The 22,050-nt window shown below is 46.9% G+C and overlaps 2 protein-coding genes across 2 annotated transcripts; both read right to left on the bottom strand.

Moving 5' to 3' along the window:
• Positions 1–1,620: 1,620 nt before the first annotated feature.
• On the bottom strand, positions 1,621–2,145 carry LOC147098363 (histone H2A type 2-C-like). The gene has a single exon (XM_085970017.1). It carries the CDS (start codon positions 2,071–2,073, stop codon positions 1,837–1,839), a length of 237 nt encoding a protein of 78 aa, XP_085826143.1. The 5' UTR covers positions 2,074–2,145; the 3' UTR covers positions 1,621–1,836.
• A 1,462-nt stretch (positions 2,146–3,607) lies between these two features.
• On the bottom strand, positions 3,608–4,030 carry LOC147098362 (histone H2A-like). Its single transcript, XM_085970016.1, has one exon. It carries the CDS (start codon positions 4,020–4,022, stop codon positions 3,633–3,635), a length of 390 nt encoding a protein of 129 aa, XP_085826142.1. The 5' UTR covers positions 4,023–4,030; the 3' UTR covers positions 3,608–3,632.
• Between the last annotated feature and the right edge of the window lie 18,020 nt (positions 4,031–22,050).

The raw sequence follows: 22,050 nt of genomic DNA, 5'->3' as shown, positions 1-22,050 counted from the left end.
AGTATGCTGGTCGGTCTGTGTGGCACCCCTTGTATTGTGTGTCTGTTGCTTTTGTTCCGTGTGGGAGTGCAGCCGTTCCGTCCGGCTCTGTCTTGTCTTATCTCTAGCCTCTGGTTGCTGGTCTAATGGTGTTATCTCTCCTCTATGGCTCTCTTCTTTTTCCTGCAGCTCTTTCACCTGATTCCTAAGTAGATTCACCTGGTTCTCAAGTAGCTTCAGCTCTCTCTTGTGTCTCTCCCTCTCCTGATTTTGATCGTCATTCATTTTGAGGAAGTCCTCTCTAAGTTTAACCATCTCTATCTCTAATTGATTAAATTTATCTTTTGGTTGTATCTGGCTGTGTGATCCCGGGGTATGTGTCTGGTCGGCCCTGGAAGGCTCACTCACTTCCTGGCTAGGCTGGTCGGCCCTGGAGGGCTCACTCACTTCCTGGCTATGCTGCTCTTCTCTTGGTGAGCTGGGAATGGTAGGGGGACTATGTGTGGCTTCCTCCCTGGTAGTTATGCTGGGGTTTGTCAGTTGTATCGTGTGGCTGTGGTTCCCCGGGGTTAGTGTCTGGTTTGAACTGTGTGGCTCGTTCACCTCCTGACCAGGCAGATTTTCTCCTGGTAAGTTGTCAATGTTGGGGGGAGTGCGGGCCACTCTGGGGCTGTTCCTTCCCCCCTTAGTTAATTTTTTCAGTGTCCTGAAGGCCGTTGCAAATTTGTCGAGGTTGCCTTGCACTAATATTGTTCCGGTATTGTACGCGTTGACCGTCGTAGTTGAACTGTCTCCTGGTGTGTTAATTTTCATTATGGACCCATTTGCGGTATTTTCTAGCTTAACATTGGTATAGTGTGATTTTATTGCTGTGATCCAAGCCACTGGCTGATCTGAGTAGAAAATGAGGTTACTTTTTGTCCCATTGTTGTAACAGTCAGCAAAAAGTGTTTCTGGTTTTTCTCTCATCTGCTCATGCTTGATCGCTTTTATAGCTTTTTTTGCGGTGTTGGGGGGAATCTGGAAGCGGGGCTGTTGTGGATCTTCTGATTCGCTCATTTTTGGTAAAGTATTGTTGATCTTAGAATAAGCTTTTCTGGGGCCCCGGGTTTGGTGTTTCCCTCTCCCTGTTCGCGAACTTTCCCGGTCCCCCTCTCCGACCCCGTGGTCCCTGGGCCTCGGCTTCTGGGTACACCCTTCTCAGGTCTGGGTCTGTGAGCCGCTGTTTCCCGGTGCCTTCGGGCTGTTCCCCTCCCCCTCAGAGGTCTCTGTGCCTCTGTCTCGGCCTGGCTCCTCGGGCCTTTCCCTGGCTTCAGTCTCCCTCCCTGGGCCCTGTACTCACAGTCTTGGTTTGCTTCTGGAAGCCTTCTGGTTGCTCCCCTTCTCCTCAGAGATCTCTGGGCCTGGCTCCTCGGGCCTTTCCCGGGCTTTCTAGCCCAGCCGCCGCTCGGGCTGTGCCTCGTTCGCCGTTCGGGTGCTGGACTGCGGTCGTCGCTCGGGTGCTGGACTGCGGCCGCCGATCGGTCCGTGTCTCGTTCGCCGCTCGGGCTCCCCGAGTCACCTCGTTCCGGCTGCCGCTCACTCACTAGTACTGCTTGTGAGTGAGGGAATATTCGTTCATACAGGATACCAATTGTATCTGTTACGGTGTGGCAGCGTTTGATTGTCAGGTGAGTGGTGGATAGATAACTTAATCGACAAATCTGTGAATTTCAAAGTATAACTTAAGATTTAACATGCTAATTTACATCTGAGATAATTGTGACCCATCGAACAGAACAGTAACCATCCCTTTCAAAAATAATGTGGTTGGCTCTGAAAAGAGCCTTTGGGTTATTAGAATGAATCTTGTGCGCTTCACTTGCTCTTGGAGCTAGCAGTGCTGGTTTTCTTGGGCAGCAGCACCGCCTGGATATTAGGCAGCACCCCGCCCTGAGCGATGGTCACCTTTCCCAGCAGCTTGTTGAGCTCCTCGTCGTTGCGGATGGCCAGCTGCAGGTGTCTGGGGATGATGCGGGTCTTCTTGTTGTCCCGGGCCGCGTTGCCGGCCAGCTCCAGGATTTCAGTGGTCAGATACTCGAGCACAGCAGCCATGTACACCGGGGCTCCGGCACCCACATGCTCAGCGTAGTTGCCCTTTCGCAGGAGTCTGTGAACACGGCCCACAGGGAACTGTCGGGGATTGTGAAATTCAAGGGTTGAAGTAAAGTCATTGGATGGACTGTAATGTCTCCAGTTCTAACTCTCGGAGCCCGCTGTAACCTGAGGCTACTTCGGATTGGTCGCTTGATTGAAATCTCATTACCTTAACAAAAATAACTATTGGCCTCAATTGAAGAATTTATAAATTAATCTTGAAACAATCCGCTAAATTCAAAAAAATAAATATTTTTATTTATAATTAATAAATTCGACAGAGACAGATTTTAAAATGCGGCAGTTTCCCTATTTGTCTGATAATGTCATCACCAGATTGATAGGATGTTAGCCGGAATGAATAAACTGACGAAATCAGTGCATTAAACAGGCGGCTCCTTCAGAGAGGCTGTGGGTGGCTTTCAAACGAGCCGTTGTGTTTTTTTTTGTCAGTAAATTGTGGAGTTTTACTTGGAGCTGGCGTTCTTGGCCACCCCGTGCTTGGCCAGCTCCCCGGACAGCACCAGACTCACGGCGGTCTGGATGTGTGGACACAATCCGCACTCTCCAAACTATTAGAGGTTGGTGCCATCTCCTGGCTGACAGTGAGTGCTGCAACAAGAGACAATGATTCAGCAGAAACCATTTTGATTTCGACAGATACCTGAGTACCCTGTTTATGTTCCGCTTAAAACCATTGCCAAGTAGTTTATTGGTCCAGCTGAAAACTCCAAACAACCATTAAATGCTGGAAAAACTCAGCAGGCCAGGCAACATCCGTGGAAATAAATTAGAGTCAACGTTTCGGGTCAAAACCCTTTATCAAGACTAAAGAGGCACTGGGAATGAAATAGATTAAGGGGCTGGGAGACAACAAAAGAGAAGAGATATTAAGAGGTATTCAAAACGAGACGAGATGGTGATAGGACTAGTGGAGACAAAAGACAGCTCTAGATTAGGTGTGAAATGCGCTGGCAGAATGTGAGACAGCTGCCATCCGCAGTATTTTGCTCTCGAACCATTAAATGCAGATGGACGCGCTCACCCGATTCTAGTGTGAACAGTGTGGTTGATCATTGAGTGTGGGATAGACACTTCCTCTGTCATTCTGGTACTATGTGCCAATGTGGGATTCACTGCTGAATATGGGATAGATACTGTATCTGTCACTCTCTGGTACTGTCAGTGTCGAATTGATAGGTGAGTATAGGAAAAGCACTACCACTCACTCACTGGTACTGCATGTGAGTGATCGAGTATTCGTTCATACAGGATAGCAATTGTATCTCACTCTGTTACTATGTGGCAGCGTTTCATTGTCAGATGAGTGGTGAATAGATAACTTAATGGGCAAAACTGTGGCAAATGATTTTCAAAGTAGATTTTAAGATTTAACATATTAAATCAGATCTGGTATAATTGTGACGCATAGAACAGAACAGTAACCAGCCCTTTCAAAGATAATGTGGGTGGCTCTGAAAAGAGCCTTTGGGTTATTAGATTGAATCTTGTGCGCTTTACTTGTTCTTGGAGCTGGCAGTGCTGGTTTTCTTGGGCAGCAGCACCGCCTGGATATTAGGCAGCACCCCGCCCTGAGCGATGGTCACCCCTCCCAGCAGCTTGTTGAGCTCCTCGTCGTTGCGGATGGCCAGCTGCAGGTGTCTGGGGATGATGCGGGTCTTCTTGTTGTCGCGGGCAGCGTTGCCGGCCAGCTCCAGAATTTCAGCGGTCAGATACTCGAGCACAGCAGCCATGTAGACCGGGGCTCCGGCACCCACACGCTGAGCATAGTTGCCCTTTCGCAGGTGCCTGTGAACACGGCCCACAGGGAACTGCAGTCCGGCCCGGGATGAGCGAGACTTGGCTTTGGCCCGAGCTTTACCGCTGGTTTTTCCTCTTCCAGACATTTCCACAATCAACACGGTCAGAGAAAGAATGAAAATCTCCTCCCACATCTGCCCTTCTTATACCTTCTGGAGGAATGCAGACAGCGTTCTTGTGATTGGTCGCACTGTGGTGAATTTCATTGGTGTTTTCCGGTGACCAATCACAGTCTGCTTTTCCCACCAATGAAAAGAGGGCGGAAATAACTGCCTCAACAGTCAGACCTCCAACGATTTTTGAAATTTCAAAAGCCCGCCAATAATTTTTAAATTGATGATTATTATATGTTAATAAATAAATTCACCATTAGCCAAAGATTTCCAAGCACGTTTTATTCCCGTTTGTCTTATTCCATATTTCCCTTGCACAGTCCGGGCTGTGACAATCAGCCTGTTTAATTTCAGAATGTAACGGGCGGGATTCAACCCCCATTGGTTCTGTAAGCGGACACATTCCAGCTCAATCTTTGTAAAAGTGAGGTTTCAATAATTATCGATCGATCCTTTGCACAGGCGGGAGTGAAAACAGAACCGGGAGCCCTGTGAAAAGAGAAGAGGGACAGTGTTCAAACTGCCCCCGTTCCGGTCTCTGCTAGAACTCCCATTCTGGGCTGTTACACTGCAAGAAGTCTCGGGTTAATAAACCCCCCAACAGTTATTTTTAAAACCTGAAAATGCCTTGAGAGAGAACGATGTGACTGGAATCTGAGTCTTACCCGTAGAACAAGCTCTTAATTCGTCGGCAGGCGCTGTAAATGAACGGGTCTGAGAACAAAGGGAAACATAGAAACATAGAAGAAATAAAAGGGGGGCTTTTGGCAGTTACAAAAGACTAAAGACAGAAGAAGCCCTAGAGGAGTATAAAAAGTGCAGGGGCATACTTAAAAAAGAAATTAGGAGGGCGAGGAGGGGCCATGAAATAACACTGGCGAGCAAAATAAAGGAAAATCCTAAGATGTTTTATAAGTATATTAAGGGCAAGAGGATAACCAGGGAAAGGGTAGGGCCCATTAGGGACCAAAGTGGCAATCTGTGTAGAGCCAGAGGATGTAGGCGGGGTTTTAAATGATTTTTTTGCATCTGTGTTCACTATGGAGAAAGACGATGCAGACATAGAAATCGGGCAAGGGGACTGTGACATACTTGAACATATTAGCATCGAGAGGGAGGAGGTGCTAGCGGTTTTAGCGGGCCAAAAAGTGGATAAATCCCCAGGCCCGGACGAGATGTATCCCAGGCTGCTGTGGGAGGCAAGGGAGGAGATTGCAGGGGCTCTGACACTAATTTTCAGAACCTCTCTGGCCACAGGGGATGTACCAGAGGACTGGAGAACAGCTAACGTAGTACCATTATTCAAGAAAGGTAGCAGGGATAAACCAGGGAATTACAGGCCAGTGAGTCTAACATCTGTGGTGGGGAAATTATTGGAAAAAATTCTGAGGGACAAAATTAATCTCCACTTGGAGAGGCAAGGATTAATCGGGGATAGTCAGCATGGCTTTGTCAAGGGTAAATCATGTCTAACAAATCTGATCGAATTTTTCGAGGGGGTGACTAGTGGGGTGGATGAGGGAAATGCTGTGGATGTGGTTTACATGGACTTCAGTAAAGCTTTTGACAAAGTCCCGCATAGGAGACTGGTCAAGAAGGTAAGAGCCCATGGGATCCAGGGTGCCTTGGCGCGTTGGATCCTAAACTGGCTGAGTGGCAGGAGGCAGAGGGTGATGGTCGAAGGTTGCTTTTGTGACTGGAAGCCTGTGTCCAGTGGGGTACCTCAGGGATCGGTGCTGGGTCCCTTATTGTTTGTGATCTACATAAATGATTTGGATGAGAATGTAAAAGGTATGATCAGTAAGTTCGCAGATGACATGAAAATTGGTGGGGTGGTAAATTGCGAGGAGGAAAGCCTTCGGCTACAGGACGATATAAACGGGTTGGTCAGATGGGCGGAAAAGTGGCAAATGGAATTTAACCCTGAAAAGTGCGAGGTGATGCATTTTGGATGGACAAATAAGGCAAGGGAATACACAATGAGTGGTAGGACCCTAGGAAGTACAGAGGGTCAGAGGGACCTTGGTGTACATGTACATAGATCCCTGAAGGCAGCGGAGCAGGTAGATAAGGTGGTTAAAAAGGCATATGGGATACTTGCCTTCATTAGCTGAGGCATAGAATATAAGAGCAGGGAGGTTATGATGGAGCTGTACAAAATGCTGGTGAGGCCACAGCTGGAGTACTGTGTGCAGTTCTGGTCGCCTCACTATAGGAAGGATGTGATTGCTTTGGAGAGGGTGCAGAGAAGATTCACCAGGATGTTACCTGGGATGGAGCGCCTCAGCTATGAAGAGAGGCTGGACAGGCTGGAGTTGTTTTCCTTGGAGCAGAGAAGGCTGAGGGGGGACCTGATTGAGGTGTACAAAATAATGAGGGGCATAGATAGGGTAGATAAAGAGGAACTTTTCCCCTTAGTGGGGGGGTCAATAACAAGGGGGCATAGATTCAGGGTAAGGGGCAGGAGATTTAGAGGGGATTTGAGGAGGAACTTTTTCACCCAGAGGGTGGTTGGAATGTGGAACTCAATGCCTGAAAAGGTGGTGGAGGCAGGAACCCTCACAACATTCAAGAAGCATTTGGATGAGCACTTGAAATGCCATTGCATACAAGGCTATGGACCAAATGCTGGAAAATGGGATTAGACTGGACAGGGATGGATGGGCGGCGCAGACACGATGGGCCAAAGGGCCTCTTTCTGTGCTGTAAAACTCTATGACTCTATGACTCTATAGGAGCAGTGGTAGGCCATTTGGCCCCTCGAGCCTGATCCGCCATTTCATGAGATCATGGCTGATCATCCAAATTCAGTACCCTGTCCCTGCTTTCTCCCCATATCCCTTGATCCCTTTAACCTTAAGAAATATATCTAACTCCTTCTTGATTATATTTAATGAATTGGCCTCAACTACCTTCTGTGGTAGAGAATTCCACAGGTTCACCACTCTCTGGGTGAAGAAATTCCTCCTCATCTCAGTCCTAAATGGCTTACCCCTTATCCTTAGATTGTGATCCCTGGTCCTGGACTCCCCCACCATCGGAAACATCCTTCCTGCATCAAGTCTGTCTAGTCCTGTTAGAATTTTATAAGTTCCAATGAGATCACCTCTCATTCTTCTAAACTCTAGCGAGTATAAACCTAATCGACCCAATCTCTCTTTATACGTCATTCCTGCCATCCCAGGTATCAATCTGGTGAATCTCCGCTGCACTCTCTCCATGGCAAGAACGGCCTTCCTCAGATAAGGCGACCAAAACTGCACACAATACTCAAGGTGTGGTCTCACCCTGTACAACTGCAGCAAGACATTCTTGTTCCTGTACTCGAACCCTCCTGCTACGAAGGCCAACATACCATTTGCCTTCTTAACCGCCTGCTGCACCTAATTGCTTACCTTCAGCGACTGGTGCACAAGGACACCCAGGTCTCGTTGCACTTCCCCTTCTTCCAATCTATTGCCATTCAGTTAATAATCTGCCTTCCTGTTTTTGATACCAAAATGGATAACCTCGCATTTACCCACATTATACTGCATTTGCCATACATCTGCCCAATCACCCAACCTGTCCAAATCATACTGGAGTTTCTCCGCATCCTCCTCACATCACAAGCGCCCACCCAGCTTTGTGTCATCTGCAAACTTGGAGATATGACATCTAGTTCCCTCGTCTAGATCATTTATATATATTGTGAATAGCTGGGGTCCTAGCACCGATCCCTGCAGTTCCCCACTAGTCACTGCCTGCCTCTCGGAAAAAGACCCGTTTATTCCTACTCTTTGCTTCCTGTCTGCCAACCAGTTCTCTATCATAGACAGTACCTTACCCCCCAATCCCATGTGCTTTAACTATGCACGCCAATCTCTTATGCGGGACCTTATCGAAAGCCTTCTGAAAGTCCAAATACACCACATTCACTGGTTCTCATTTATCTATTCTAGCAGTTACATACTCAAAAAATTCCAGTAGATTAGTCAAGCACGAGTTACATTTTGTAAATCCATGTTGACTTTGTCCTATCCTGTCACTGTTTTCTATGTGCACTGCTTTTACATTTTTAGAATGGATTCTAGCATTTCCCCACTACCGATGTCAGGATTACCGGTCTGTAATTCCCCATTTTATCTCTGCCACCTTTTTTAAATAGTGGGGATACATTAGCTATCCTCCAATCCATGGGAACTTTTCCAGAGCCTATAGAATTTTGGAAGATGACCAGCAATGCATCTACTATAAACTGCGATAGGGTGACCTAAACTGTGTTAACAGGAGCCTGGTTGCGATGCCTCGAATCGAACTTCAAATAACTCGCGAGGGAGGGCAGCGAGCCACACCACGATAAATTCATCGCCCTAATTTTAAAATGTTAGACGCTGTATTTACAGATCATTCGCCATAGGCCTTCGGAGCTTTAGTCAGGACGTGTAAAACACTTTGCAATCATTTTCGACTGAACGGAAACAAGATGTTCAGGTTATTTCTCTCCAGTTTAAAATAGTTACTGATGAATTGTTTTCCTGTTCCACCACTGGCTGGCGGCCAGGAGATGGCAACAAACTCCAATAGTTTGGAGAGTGCGGATTGTGTCCACACATCCCGACCGCCGTGAGCCTGGTGCTGCCCGGGAGCTGGCCAATAGCAAATAAATTTCACAACGCACTGTAAAAGCACAAAACAAAGCAACGGCTCTTTTCAGAGGAAGTCTCAGCATTAATATAGCCGAATTATTCATTCGGGATATCGTCCTTTTATAGAATCACAGAACGATTCCACACATTAGCAGGCCGAGAGGAGACTTGATTGATGTGTATATGAAGGGCCTACATAGAGTGGACAGGAAAGACCTATTTCCCTTAGCAGAGAGATCAATCACCAGGGGGTAAAGAATTAAAATCATTGGTAGAAGAAGTAGAGGAGAGTTGAGCAGAACTTTTTTCACCCATAGGTTGTTGAGGGTCTGGAACATTCTGCCTGAAAGTGAGGTAGAGGCAGAAACCCTCATAATATTTAAAAACTACATGTTACGCCCTTGAAGTGTCATAAACTGAAAAGCTAATGACCAAGATCTGGAAAGTGGGATTCGGCAGCATAGATATTTATTGTGCTGAATCCTTCTGTACCGTAAATGTCTACGATTCTGTGAATAAAGATCATTCAGCCCATCGTGCCTATGTTGATTTAAAACATCCACACACCAAGATATAGAACTTGGAGTAAAATATAGATCTACACCGATCACGATGTAAATCAACTGTCTACCCTCGCTCCCAGGTCACTGCTCTCTCTGTGAGGTGGTGGGTGGCTCTTAAAAGAGCCTTTGTGTTGTGTTTCGTGAAAAGGGTCGAGTTGTTCAGCCGCCGAATCCATAGAGAGTGCAGCCCTGCCGTTTCAGAGCGTACACCACGTCCATGGCAGTGACTGTCTTGCGCTTGGTGTGCTCAGTGTAGGTGACCACATCCCTGATCACATTCTCCAGGAAAACCTTCAGCCCCCCGCGGGTATGTGAGTGGGGCTTTGTCCTCTACCTGTCATTCTCTGGTATGTTGGTGGTGTTTTTTTCCTGCACCTGTCAGTTTCTGATAAATGATTGGGTTTTTTGCCTGGACCTGTCAGTTTCTGGTATGTCAGTGGGGTTTTGTCCTGTACCTGTCAGCTTCTGGGATGTGAGTGTTATTTTGCCCTGTACCTGTCACTTTCTTGTCTATAATTGGTGTCACTACCTTGTCTGCAAGTGTGTCTGTAAGTGGTGTTCTGTTCTGTACCTGTCACTTTATAGAATGTGAGTTGGATTTTGTCCTGTTCCTGTTAGTTTCTGCTATGTAAGTATGTTTTTTTCCTGTACCTGTCACTTTCTGGTATGTGAGTGGTTTTTTGTCCCTTAGCTGTCAGCTTCTGGTATGTGAGAGGAATTTTATCTTGTACCTGTCAGGTTCTGTTATGTGAGTGGGGTTTTGTACTATAGCTGTCAGTTTCTGATCTGTGGGTGTGGTTTTGTCCTGTACCTGTCAGCTTCTGGCGTATGAGTTGGGATTTCTCATGTACCTATCAGTCTCTGGTATGTGAATGGGGTTATATCCTGTACCTGTCAGTTTCTGGTATTTGAGAGGGCTTTTGTCCTGTACCCCTCAGTTTCAAGTTTGTGAGTGGATCTTTGTCCAGTAAATGTCAGTATCTGATATGTGAGTCGGGTTTTGTCCTCTCCCTGTCTGTTTCTGGTTTGTCAGTGGGGTTTTGTACTGTACCAATCAGTTTCAGGTTTGTGAGTGGGTTTTGTGCTGTATCTCTCAGTTTCAGATATGTGTTTGTGTTTTTTTCCTGTACCACAAAGTTTCTGAAATGTGCATGGAATCTTGTCCTGTAACTGTCTCATATCTGCTATGTGAGTCGGATTGGCCCTGTACCTGTCAGTTTCTGGTATGTGAGCGGGGTTTTGTCCAGTACCTGTCAGTTTCTTTATGTTTGTGTTCATTTATTCCGTTAGCTTTCAGTTTCTGGTACCTGAATGGGGTTTTGTTATGTACCTATTAGTTCCTGGTAAGTGAATGAGGCTTTATCCTGTACCTGGCAGTTTCTTTATGTTAGTGTTCATTTTTCCTATAGTTGTCAGATTCTGATACGTGAGTGGGATTTTGTCTTTTACTTGTCAGTTTCTGATCTGTGATTTGGGTTTTGTCCTGTACCTGTCTGTTTCTGGTATGTGAGTGGGGTTATATCCTGTACCTGTCAGTTTCTGACATGTGAGTCGGTCTTTGTCCTGTAAATGTCAGTAACTGATATGTGAGTCAGGTTTTGTCCTGTACCTGTCTTTCTGGTTTCAGAGTGGGGTTTTGTACTGTGCCAATCAGTTTCTGGTTTGTGAGTGGGTTTTGTGCTGTATCTCTCAGTTTCTGATATGTGAGTGTGGTTGTTGTCCTGTGCCTCTCAGTTTTTGCAATGTGTGTGGGATTTTGTCCTGTTCCTGTCAGTATCTGATATGTGTGTCTGAATTGGCCCTGTACCTCTCAGTTTCTGGTATGTGAGTGGGGTTTTGTCCTGTACCTGTCAGCTTCTGGTACATGAGTGGGTTTTGTGCTGTATCTCTCAGTTTCCGATATGTGAGTGGGTTTTTGTCCTGTACCTGTCAGCCTCTGGTACATAGAAACATAGAGATAGGAACAGGAGTAGGCCATTCGGCCCTTCGAGCCTGCTCCGCCATTCAATGAGATCATGGCTGAGTGGGGTTTTGTCCTGTACCTGTCAGTTTCTGGTATGTGAGTGGGTTTTTGTCCTGTATCTGTCAGTTTCTGGTATGGAAGTGGGGTTTTGTCCTGTACCTGTCAGTTTCTGGTATGTGAGTGGGTTTTGTCCTGTACCTGTCAGGTTCTGGTACGTGAGTGGGGTTTTGTCCTGTATATGGCAGTTTCTGATATGTGAGTGGGGTTTTGACCTTTTCCTGTCAGTTTCTCATCTGTGAATGTGGTTTTGACCTGTTCCTGACAACTTCTGATATGCGAGTGTGGTTTTGTCCTATTGTACTGGCCGCACTAGACCTGCTCCTAGAAGAAAATAATTCTTCGTGAAGCCGTTTGCTATTTTGAAGCTTTACTTGAACAAATTTGTGAAAATGTAAACAAAGAAAAATTATGTTTTGTACATAAACTGAGTACTATACATTCGATATTACATAAGATATAAACATATTTACAACAGTAGAATAGACTAATTGTATAACTAACTAACATTTGGACTAACTTCTATAACTATCAAATATTAACCTTTTATAAACATAGTGTTATCAAAATACTACTCTGACAACGTTGCTATTATGCTAACAAACAAAGATACTCACAGATATTGTGCTTGGCCTAATATATGAAATCAGATTACATTGGATTGTGAATCCCTTATGGAATCCTCTATTACTGCCAGGTTCTTCCTGGAATTCTACTTCCTGGATTACACAGGAAGAAAGGTACAAAGGTCAAATGACCTCTTACAGGAAGAAAGGAACAAAGGTCAAATGACCTCTTACAGGAAGAAAGGAACAAAGGTCAAATGACCTCTGTTTCATACAAACACACTGCTAACACAATAACCACCACCAGAGGGTGCTACTGCATGTAAAAATGTCCAGAATGTCACATAATGTCCAGAACACTCCCCGTCTGGGGTCATTAACGACTCCACATAGTCCGAACTCTACTTGTCACTGGAGTCCTCTGGCGACAAAAGAAGAACCACCTCAGAGACGGTCCATCGGTGTCGATGATAGGATGCAGCTTTCATAGAATTCTGTGAGGGGGTAGGTTGCGATCTGCTATGCACAGTTCCAATCTGGGAATGGTGAGGTCTGGCTGGGGCACCAACTTGCCTCTATCAAAGACGAAGCTGATTTTGCTTTGTCCTTCTTGAGTGATGACCTTCAGATAAGCCACACTTGCAATGGCCTTAGCGGATGCGCCTGCAAAGACACAAAGCTCTTTGAATTGGGCATTTAAGGGAGAGAAAGATGAATAGCAGCAAGGTATTCGGATCTCCTGTAAGTCTTGGAGTGAGTCTCTCCATCTGTCCCACTCTGCTTCCATCTCTTCAGGGAGAGGTGAATCTCACTCTTCAGCGCATGTGGAGAGTTCCCTGAGGAGCAGTCTGCCTTGTATGGTGACAGGGGCTAAGAAGCCAAGAGGGTCGTATAGGCTGTTGACTGTAGAGAGCACTCCTCTACGTGTGAAGTGTTTCTTGCCGCATAAGACTTGGAACATGAACGTGTCTGTTGCTATGTTCCACGACACCACTAGGCTACACTGTAAGGGGAGGTCATCAGTGAAGAGGTCTAGGTCCTTGACGTCCTTAGCATGATCTTCAGGGGGGAATGCTTCCATCACTGCTCGTCTGTTAGAGGCTATCTTATGCAGCCTGAAGTTGGATAGTGCAAGTAGATCCTGGGCTCATCCGAGTGTACTGATGGCCTCTGCTTCGGTCGGGAATGACTTCAGTGCGTCATCGACATAGAACTCTCGTTCGATGAACCCTCTCACATCACTGCCAAATTCATCGTCTTCTTCCTTGGCAGCCCTCCTTAGTCCATATATGGCGACGGCAGGGGATGGGCTATTCCCAAAGACATGGACACGCATTCTGTAGTCCACAATGTCTCTATTGGGGTCATTGTCCCGATACCACAGGAAGCGGAGGAAGTCTCTGTGGTCTTCTCTCACCATGAAGCAATGTAACATGTGCTGGATATCAGCAGTGATGGCGACGGGCTCTTCCCTGAATCTCATGAGCACTCCCAAGAGGCTGCTGTTAAGATCGGGCCCTGTGAGGAGTACGTCATTTGGTGAAACTCCCTGATATGGTGCACTGGAATCAAACACCACACGGATCTGACTACTGCATGGGGTAGGGTAGCTTGGGCGACCATTCCCCAAGATGGAAGTCTTGAGTGTGCTCACCTGAGATGGCTTGTGAGCGCCTTTGAGGCACACATCTCCAACAACGACCCAGCCGAGGTCTAGCCTTTGGGCGAAAGGGGCGTCATGTGGACAGTTGATCTGTTCCCTTATCTTATGTACCCTCAGGATGTCTCTTCCCAACAACAGAAGTATGCTTGCATCTGGATCAAGAGGTGGGATCTCGTCTGCAATGCATCTCAGATGACGGTGATGACGAGCTGCATTCGGAGTGGGAATCTCAGAACGGTTGTCGGGGACTTGATTACATTCGATGAGTGTAGGAAGGGGGAGGCTAACCTTCCCGTTGGCTGACTCAACAACGTAACTGCAGGCCCTCCTGCCAGCTGTCTCTGAAAGTCCAGCACATGTCTTCAGCGTGTAAGGCAACGGACTTCCTTTGACCTTGAAGATGTTGAAGAAGTCGGATCTTGCTAGAGAACGATTGCTTTGCTCATCTAGTATGGCATACATCTTTTCAGATTCCTGGCGACATCCTGCAGGGTACACATTAACAAGGCATATCTTGGAGCATGCTCTTGCGCTCACTCCTTCTCCACACACCTCGGTGCACCTGGATGTAATCTCTGGACCAGCAGCTCCCTCTCTCTTCCCGCCGTGCTCTGAAGTGGGAGGAGGCGTCTCTGACTTCCAAAGGGCTGGGCCTGGGTGTAGTGCTGAAACGTGCCGATCACTATCACATTCAGTGCATTTTGCATCTACCTTGCAGTTCTTGGCGAGATGTCTCGTGGAAGAGCAGCACTTGAAACATATGAAGTTCTCTTTAAGATATTGTTTCCGATCTTCCAGGGACATCTCCCTGAAGCCTCTGCACTTCTTTAAAGGATGGGGCTTGTTGTGGATAGGGCATTGTTTGCTCATATCCTCAGGTTTCTTCTGAATCTTTGTGTGCTCAGTTGAGGACACTTGCATTTTGTGGACAGATATTGGTGTCTTTCCATGTCTGTCGAACTTGTCTCTTCTGGCAAGTGCTGGGTGGGTGGAGAAGAAGTTGAAGCTTGGTTCGTTCCTGGCTTTGGCTTCTTTACGGATGAATTTGACGAATGCAGAGAATGGTGGGAACGCCACGTTGTGCTTTAGCTTGAACTTTGATCCAAACGTTATCCACTTCTCCTGCAGGTTAAATGGAAGCTTCTCAATGATGGGCCTTACCCCTCTGGAAGTGTCTAAGTACGATAGACTGGGTAGGTAGCCGTCCTGCTTTGCGGCTTTGAGTTCCGACAGCAGATCTCCAAGGTCGCGGAGCTTCTGGGGTTCCTTACTCGTCAACCTCGGAAAGTTCTCCAACCTGTCAAAGAGAGCCCTTTCAATGGCTTCAGGCGAGCAGTAGCTTTCTTCCAGCCTCGCCCAAGCCTTCTCCAACCCCTCTGACAGCTGTCCCACATTGGCCGCTTTTATCCTGCAGGCCTGTCCGGCGGACTCTGGGCCGAGCCATTTGATAAGGAGGCCGAGCTCTTCTCCTGCCGACATGTCTAAGCCCGATATGGCATCGTGGAAGCAGGACTTCCAAGCCCGATAATTCTCCGGCCTGTCATCAAACTTGATTAACCCCGAAGTCACCAGCTGGGTGCGTGCAAGGTATTTGGCAAGGTCGTAGGTGCTGGGACCTATGCCAGGGTTGCCTTGGCTAGGGGCTCTGTTGGGGGTCTCAAGGAACCGAGAGGGGATTTGCCTCTGACTTTCTCTATTCGGCATCCTATTCCTCTGCACCGTGTCTTCCGTTCTGCTGGGGGAGACTCTGTGGCTTGAGGCACGCCATCTGCTTTGACCTTGGTTGGCAACTTGTGGCATGTTATACAAAGTGCTTGCGTCTGTAGAGATGTGCGGGCCTCCATCCCTTTCTTCTGTAAACTGTATGTCGGCATGGTCGTTCATGTAATCTATGGTGCGCTGCCGTGGACTCTGCCATGGAACAGGAATTAAAGGTTTGTAAGCTGTCTCAGGAACAGCTCCCTCCAAAATTGCCTTGAATACTTGTGTCTCGGCTAATGCCACATCTATCTCTTTTTGTTGCTGCAGAGCGTCTAATGTGGCTTGGAGATGGGCTCGTTCAGCTTGTCGTTCAACCTGGTAACGGGCCAGGTCATGTTGGTGTCGGGCCTGTTCGGCTTGTGATTCAGCTTGGAGACGGGCCTGTATTACATTTATTTCTATTTCACTGTCCGCATGCGCAGCTCTGGCTTGAGCTGCTACTAGCTTAGCCCTTGCTTTGGCGATGGCTATGCTTACTCTAGAACCACCCGATGACCGTGAACCAACTTGCGATCTGTAGTAACCAGAGCTTATAGACCGATTGTCACGTTCTACAGTTTTGTCTGCCTGTTTAAGGTCTTCTACTTGCTGCAAAGCATTTTCGTTATTATCTTCTGACATGTTGATGTGAGGTAGATGTGCTCTACGAGGTTAAGGCTTACTCTGGGTTCCTCCTGCTCCGCTTTTCACTGCTATCTTTTCACTGTACTGGCCGCGCTAGACGTGCTCCTACCTAGTTATCCAGCAAGTTAAACACTTATTCAAAAATAATTCTTCATGAAGCCGTTTGCTGTTTTGAAGCTTTACTTGAACAAATTTGTGAAACTGTAAACAAAGATTAAGTATGTTTTGTACATAAACTGAGTACTATACATTCGATATTACATAAGATATAAACATATTTACAACAGTAGAATAGACTAATTTTATAACTAACTAACATTTGGACTAACTTCTATAACTATCAAATATTAACCTTTTATAAACATAGTGTTATCAAAATACTACTCTGACAACATTGCTATTATGCTAACAAACAAAGATACTCGCAGATATTGCGCTTGGCCTAACATATGAAATCAGATTACATTGGATTGTGAATCCCTTATGGAATCCTCCATTACTGCCAGGTTCTTCCTGGAATTCTACTTCCTGGATTACACAGGAAGAAAGGTACGAAGGTCAAATGACCGCTCACAGGAATAAAGGAACAAAGGTCAAATGACCTCTGTTTCAAACAAACACACTGCTAACACAATAACCACCACCAGAGGGTGCTACTGCATTTAAAAATGTCCAGAATGTCACATAATGTCCAGAACACCTGTACCTGCCAGATTTTGAAATGTGAGGGAGGATTTGTCCTGTAAATATCAGCTTCTGATATATGATTGGGGTTTTGTTCTGTATCTGACAGTTTCTGATATGTGGGTGAGATTTAGTAATGTGGCTGCCATTATCTTTTATGTGAGTGGGATTTTGTACTTTACCTGTCCATTTCTGATATGGGAGTGGGGTTTTTTCCTGTACCAGTCAGTTTCTGGTATGTGCATGGGTTTTTGTCCAGTACCTGTCAGTTTCTGGTATGTGAGTGAATTTTCCACTGTACCTGTCAGTTTTGTTATGTGAGGGGGTTTTTGTCCAATACCTGTCAGTTTCTGGTATGTGAGGGTGATTTTGTCCTGTACCTGTCAGTTTTTGTTATGTGAGCAGGATTTTGTCCTATACCAGTCAGTTTCTGGTATGTAAGTGCAATTTTGTCCTGTACCCATCAGCTTCTCATTGGATGTTATCTGTACCTGTCAGTTTCTGGTGAGTGACTGTGGATTTCATTCTCTACCTGTCTGTATCTGCTATGTGAGCTTCAGTTTCTGACTATCTGTCTGTGTCTAGTATGGGAGTGTGGATTTTACTCAGTAACTGTCTATCTCTGGTATTTGAGTGTGGGTCTTCATCTGTATCTGTCAGTCAATCTCAGTTACAGCAAGTGATTGTGATTCAATCTCAATCTGTCTTTCTGTGTGTGACAATGTACTTACTGTGTGTGAGAAGGAGCTGCCTGCACTGATACTCCTGTTCCGTGTGGTGGAAAGATCACATTTATTCTGGCTCAGTGATGTATTTTGCTCCGAGAATTATAATTTGAGAACAGAATTAGTTATTCGATATGGACAGTTTTGGGTAGAAAATAAAAATAAATTAATAATTAATGTGTTTGTTTATGATAACAAAGTAAAGTATCTGGGGAGAGGAAACTGCAATACAAATTGTGTCATGGTCTGATCTCACTGCAATACAGCGGGACTCCGATTCTCCACAGCAGGTGTGTAGGACAGTTCTATAGTAAGTTATCAGCATCCAGACACAAACCAACCCCAGCATTGGACCATGAATGGGACAAACCTATTAACACAGTCCAGGTTTATATCTCCCAGTCCCATTGGACTACCTATCAAATTCCGCAAGGCTTCCTGGAATATAACCACAGGTACCTGGTCTGTACAAGCAATTGTTTTCAGTCTATGGACAGAAAACAGCGAGTTGTGGTAAATGGTTGTTTTTCAGACAGAAGGATGGTAGACAGTGGTGTTCACCAACTGTCAGTGCTGGGGCCACTGCATTCTTTATATTTATAATAAATGACCTGGAAATTGGAATACAAAGTAGAATTTCTAAATTTCCAATTCACACCTCATGTGGGGGGGTGCCATAGAGTGAGGATGATACCAATCGACTGCTAGAGGACATAGGAAGATTGGCAGAATGGACAGACAAGTAGCAGATGGAATTTAATCAGAGAAGTGTGAGGTGATGCATTTTGGCAGAGGAAACAGGGAGAGGCAATATACAAGTATTGGCACAATTGTAAAGAATGTGCAGGGACAGAGTGACCTGGGAGTTAATGGGCATAGGTCCCTGAAGGTGGCAGGACATATTGAGATAGTGGTTAGCAAAGGATATGGGATCTTGGGTTTCATAAATAGAGGTATTGAGTACAAATGTAGAGAAGTTATGCTGAATCATTATAAAGCGCTGGTTAGGCCACAACTGGAGAATTGCATCCAGTTCTGGTCACCACACTTTAGGAAGGATGTGAAGGCCCTTGAGAGGGTGCAGAGGAGATTGATCAAAAAGTTCTGCGGATTGGGGATCTTAGCTACAAGCAAAGGTTGGAGATGCTGGATTTCTTTCATTAGAGCAAAGGAGGTTGAGGGGTGATTTGATAGAGGTGTACAAGACTATGACCGCTAGACGGGGAAAGGCTCTTCCTACTAGTTGATGGTACCAGGAATAGGGGACACAGATTTGAGGTTTTGGGCAAGAGATGGGGTGGGGTGGGGCGGCGGTGGTTTGAGGAAAAACATTTTTACGCAGCGAGTGTTGAGGACCTGGAACTTGCTGCCGACGGAAGTGGTGGAAGCGGAGACACTCAATGTTTTCAAGGGGAGACTGGGTCGGCACTTGAGGGAAATAAACTTGCAGGGCTACGGGGATAGAGCGGGGGAATGGGACTGACTGGATTGCTCTGCAGAGAGATGGCACAGACTTGATGGGCCGAATGGCTTCCTTCTGTGCCGTTATTAATCTATGATTATGGCTCTATCATTCCATTGAAACCCAGTTGAGGGCCTGTGTAATTAACAGAATGTCTCAGAGCACAGATCCTGATGTACCTGAAGGAGCTAGTATGTATCTCCCAATCACCAGCAACACGGTTCTGGAGAACTCAACGCACCGAAACAAAATCACCGATTTTTGAAATGTGTTATTTCACACTTCTCACCTGGTGCCTGCAATAGATGCACTTTGTGAAACTCCTCACATCCTCACTCTCAGGCTTCGATCCACTGTTCAATAACAACAGACACGGTGAGATTCAAACTGAATCAGGAACATTCACTGCTGATTTGGAGAAAACAGCAATGATTTGAAAGTGCGAGCTGGTTTACTTTCTATGTTACCTTACACTGTACACACACAGCCCGAGAATGGCCTCTCCCTGCCCCCACTCACTCCATGTTAAGGAACTAGTTCCTGTTCCAATCTGTCTCTTACAGACAATCCCCGGCTTCCAACTCTCCGACACCTCCTCCTACCTCCACCTGGACCATGACCCCACTGCCGAACATCAAACCACTGTCACTGACCTCATCTCCTCTGGAGATCTTCCCCCCGCTGCCACCAACCTCATAGTTCCCCAACCATGCACAGCCCGCTTCTACTGCCTTCCCAAGATCCACAAACAGGGCTGCCCTGGTAGACCCATCGTTTCGGCCTGTTCTTGCCCCACGGAACTTATATCTTCCTATCTCGACTCTATCTTTTTTCCCCTTGACCAGTCTCTTCCCACCTACATCCGCGACTCTTCGGACGCCCTCTGCCACTTTAACAGTTTCCAGTTTCCTCGCCCCAACTACTTCCTTTTCACAATGGACGTACAATCCCTCTACACCTCCATCCCCCACCAGGATGGCCTGAGGGCACCCCGCTTCTTCCTTGAACAGAGGCCCCTCCAGTCCCCATCCACCACCACCCTCCTACACCTGGCTGAACTTGTTCTCACATTGAACAACTTCTCCTTTAACTCCACTCATTTCCTCCAAATCAAAGATGATGCTATGGGTACCCGCATGGGTCCCAGCTATGCCTGCCTTTTCGTGGGACATGTCAAACAATCTTTGTTCCAGCCCTACTCAGGTCCCCTCCCTCACCTCTTTTTCCAATACATTGATGACTGTATCGGTGCCGTTTCCTGCTCTCGCACCGAACTAGACAATTTCATTCACTTTGCCTCCAATTTCCACCCTTCCCTCACCTTCACATGGTCCATCTCTGACACGTCCATTCCCTTCATCGACTTCTCCGTCTCCATCTCTGGGGATAGGTTATCGACCAATATTCACTACAAGCCCACTGACTCCCACAGCTACCTGGACTGCACTTCCTCCCACCCCGCCTCCTGTAAGGACTCTATTCCGTTCTCCCAGTTTCTCCATCTACACCGACGATGCCACCCTCCACACCAGTGCTTCCGACATGTCTTCCTTTTTCCGCAACCGAGGATTCCCCTCTACCGTGGTTGACACAGCCCTCGACCGTGTCTGATCTACCTCCCGCACTTCTGCCCTCACCCCTGCCCCTCCCTCCCGGAACCACGATAGGGTTCCCCTTGTCCTCACCTTTCCCCCCACCAGCCTCCACATTCAACGGATCATCCTCCGCCATTTCCGCTACGTTCAAAGTGATCCAACCACCAAACGTATCTTCCCCTCCCCTCCCCTTTCAGCAATCCGTAGGGACCGCTCCCTCCGAGGCACCCTAGTCCACTCCTCTATCACCCCAAACATCCCTTCCCCTTCGCCTGGCACCTTCCCGTGCAAGCGCAGGAGATGTAACACCTGCCCCTATACCTCCCCCCTTCCCAGTATCCAGGGCCCCAAACACCCCTTCCAGGTGAAACAGTGATTTACTTGTACTTCTTGCAATCTAGTATACTGTATTCTCTGCTCACGATGCGGTCTCCTCTACACTGGGGAGACCAAACGCAGATTGGGTGACCGCTTTGCGGAACACCTCCGTTCAGTCCGTAAGGGTGACCCCGAGCTTCCAGTTGCCTGTCATTTTAATTCACCGCTCCATTCCCACTCGGACCTCACCGTCCTTGGCCTCTTGTATTGTTCCACAGAAGCTCAACGTAAACTCGAGGAACAGCACCTCATGTTCCGAATAGGCACTTTGCCGCCTTCTGGACTCAATATCAAATTCAAAAATTTCAGATCATAACCTCGGCCCCTATTACTTTTTTACTTATAATTTTTTCCACCCCTTTCTTTTGAGTCTTCCTCCCCCCCCCCCTTTCCTTTTGTTTCTCTCTCCCACCTGGCAGCTGTCTCTTACCTGCCTGTACAATTCACACCTAATCTCAGCTGCCTTTTGTCTCCACCGGCCTATTACCATCTCGTCTGGTTTCGAATACCTTTTATTGTCTCTTTTACTTCTTTTATCGATCGCAGCCCTGCCTTCGATCTATTTTATTTTCTTTCCAGTTTTGAAAAAGGGTTTCGACCTGAAACGTCAATCAAATCCACGGATGTTGCCTGACCTGCTGAGTTTTTCCAGCATTTTCTGTTGTTATTTCCGATGAACTTGCCCCGACTCTAAGCCCATCTGTGGACACAGTCCCAATGCGATGTGCTGCTGTGAGGAGGCTGCTGTTTGCTCCCTTACTCGGGCCCGTGATATCTCCGCTCCCTGATGTGTTCAGCGATCATCAGCCGAGCACAGAGGAAACGGCCCCCGCTGGCAGAGCTGGGGGAGAGGAGCTCGCATGGGCCCTTCCTGTCGCTTTAAACACTGTGCGGGGAGAGGGGGAGGAGCAGGCAAGTGTTTCAATGCTGAAGCCTGAAAGCTGGAGGCGGAGCTGAAGCTCAGAGGACGCTGTCTCTGCTCTGCCTGTCACTCTGATTCTGTCTCCTCCCAGCCTCTCTCACACTCTGCTTTTCTCAACCAGATCCGGGCTCGCTTCATAAATATATCTGGACGGCGAGAGTTTATCATTCAGTTTATATTCCTGTGAGGAATCGTCAGAACTGGAAGAGGTAAAGGAGGCAAAGGACTGGAAAAAGGCGGAGCCAAGCGCCACCGTAAAGTGCTTAGTGACAACATCCAGGGCACAAAACAAAGGCTCTTCTTAGAACCCCACACCGCCTCACAGAGAGAGCAGCGCCCCAGGACCGGGAGCGGGGATATATTGGGGTGAGGAGTAGCTTCAGAATTATAAGGATTATGGGGTTACAAGT

The sequence above is a fragment of the Somniosus microcephalus genome, chromosome 29 (genome assembly GCF_052327205.1).
Source record: "Somniosus microcephalus isolate GS21.2 chromosome 29, FLI_Smic_1.0, whole genome shotgun sequence".
NCBI lineage: Eukaryota > Metazoa > Chordata > Chondrichthyes > Squaliformes > Somniosidae > Somniosus > Somniosus microcephalus.
This window is presented reverse-complemented; position numbering and strand designations above follow the sequence as displayed.

What these genes read in the sequence shown, in the direction of transcription:
- LOC147098362 (XM_085970016.1), bottom strand. Translation starts at nt 4,022, where the DNA reads ATGTCTGGAAGAGGAAAAACCAGCGGTAAAGCTCGGGCCAAAGCCAAG.
- LOC147098363 (XM_085970017.1), bottom strand. Translation starts at nt 2,073, where the DNA reads ATGGCTGCTGTGCTCGAGTATCTGACCACTGAAATCCTGGAGCTGGCC.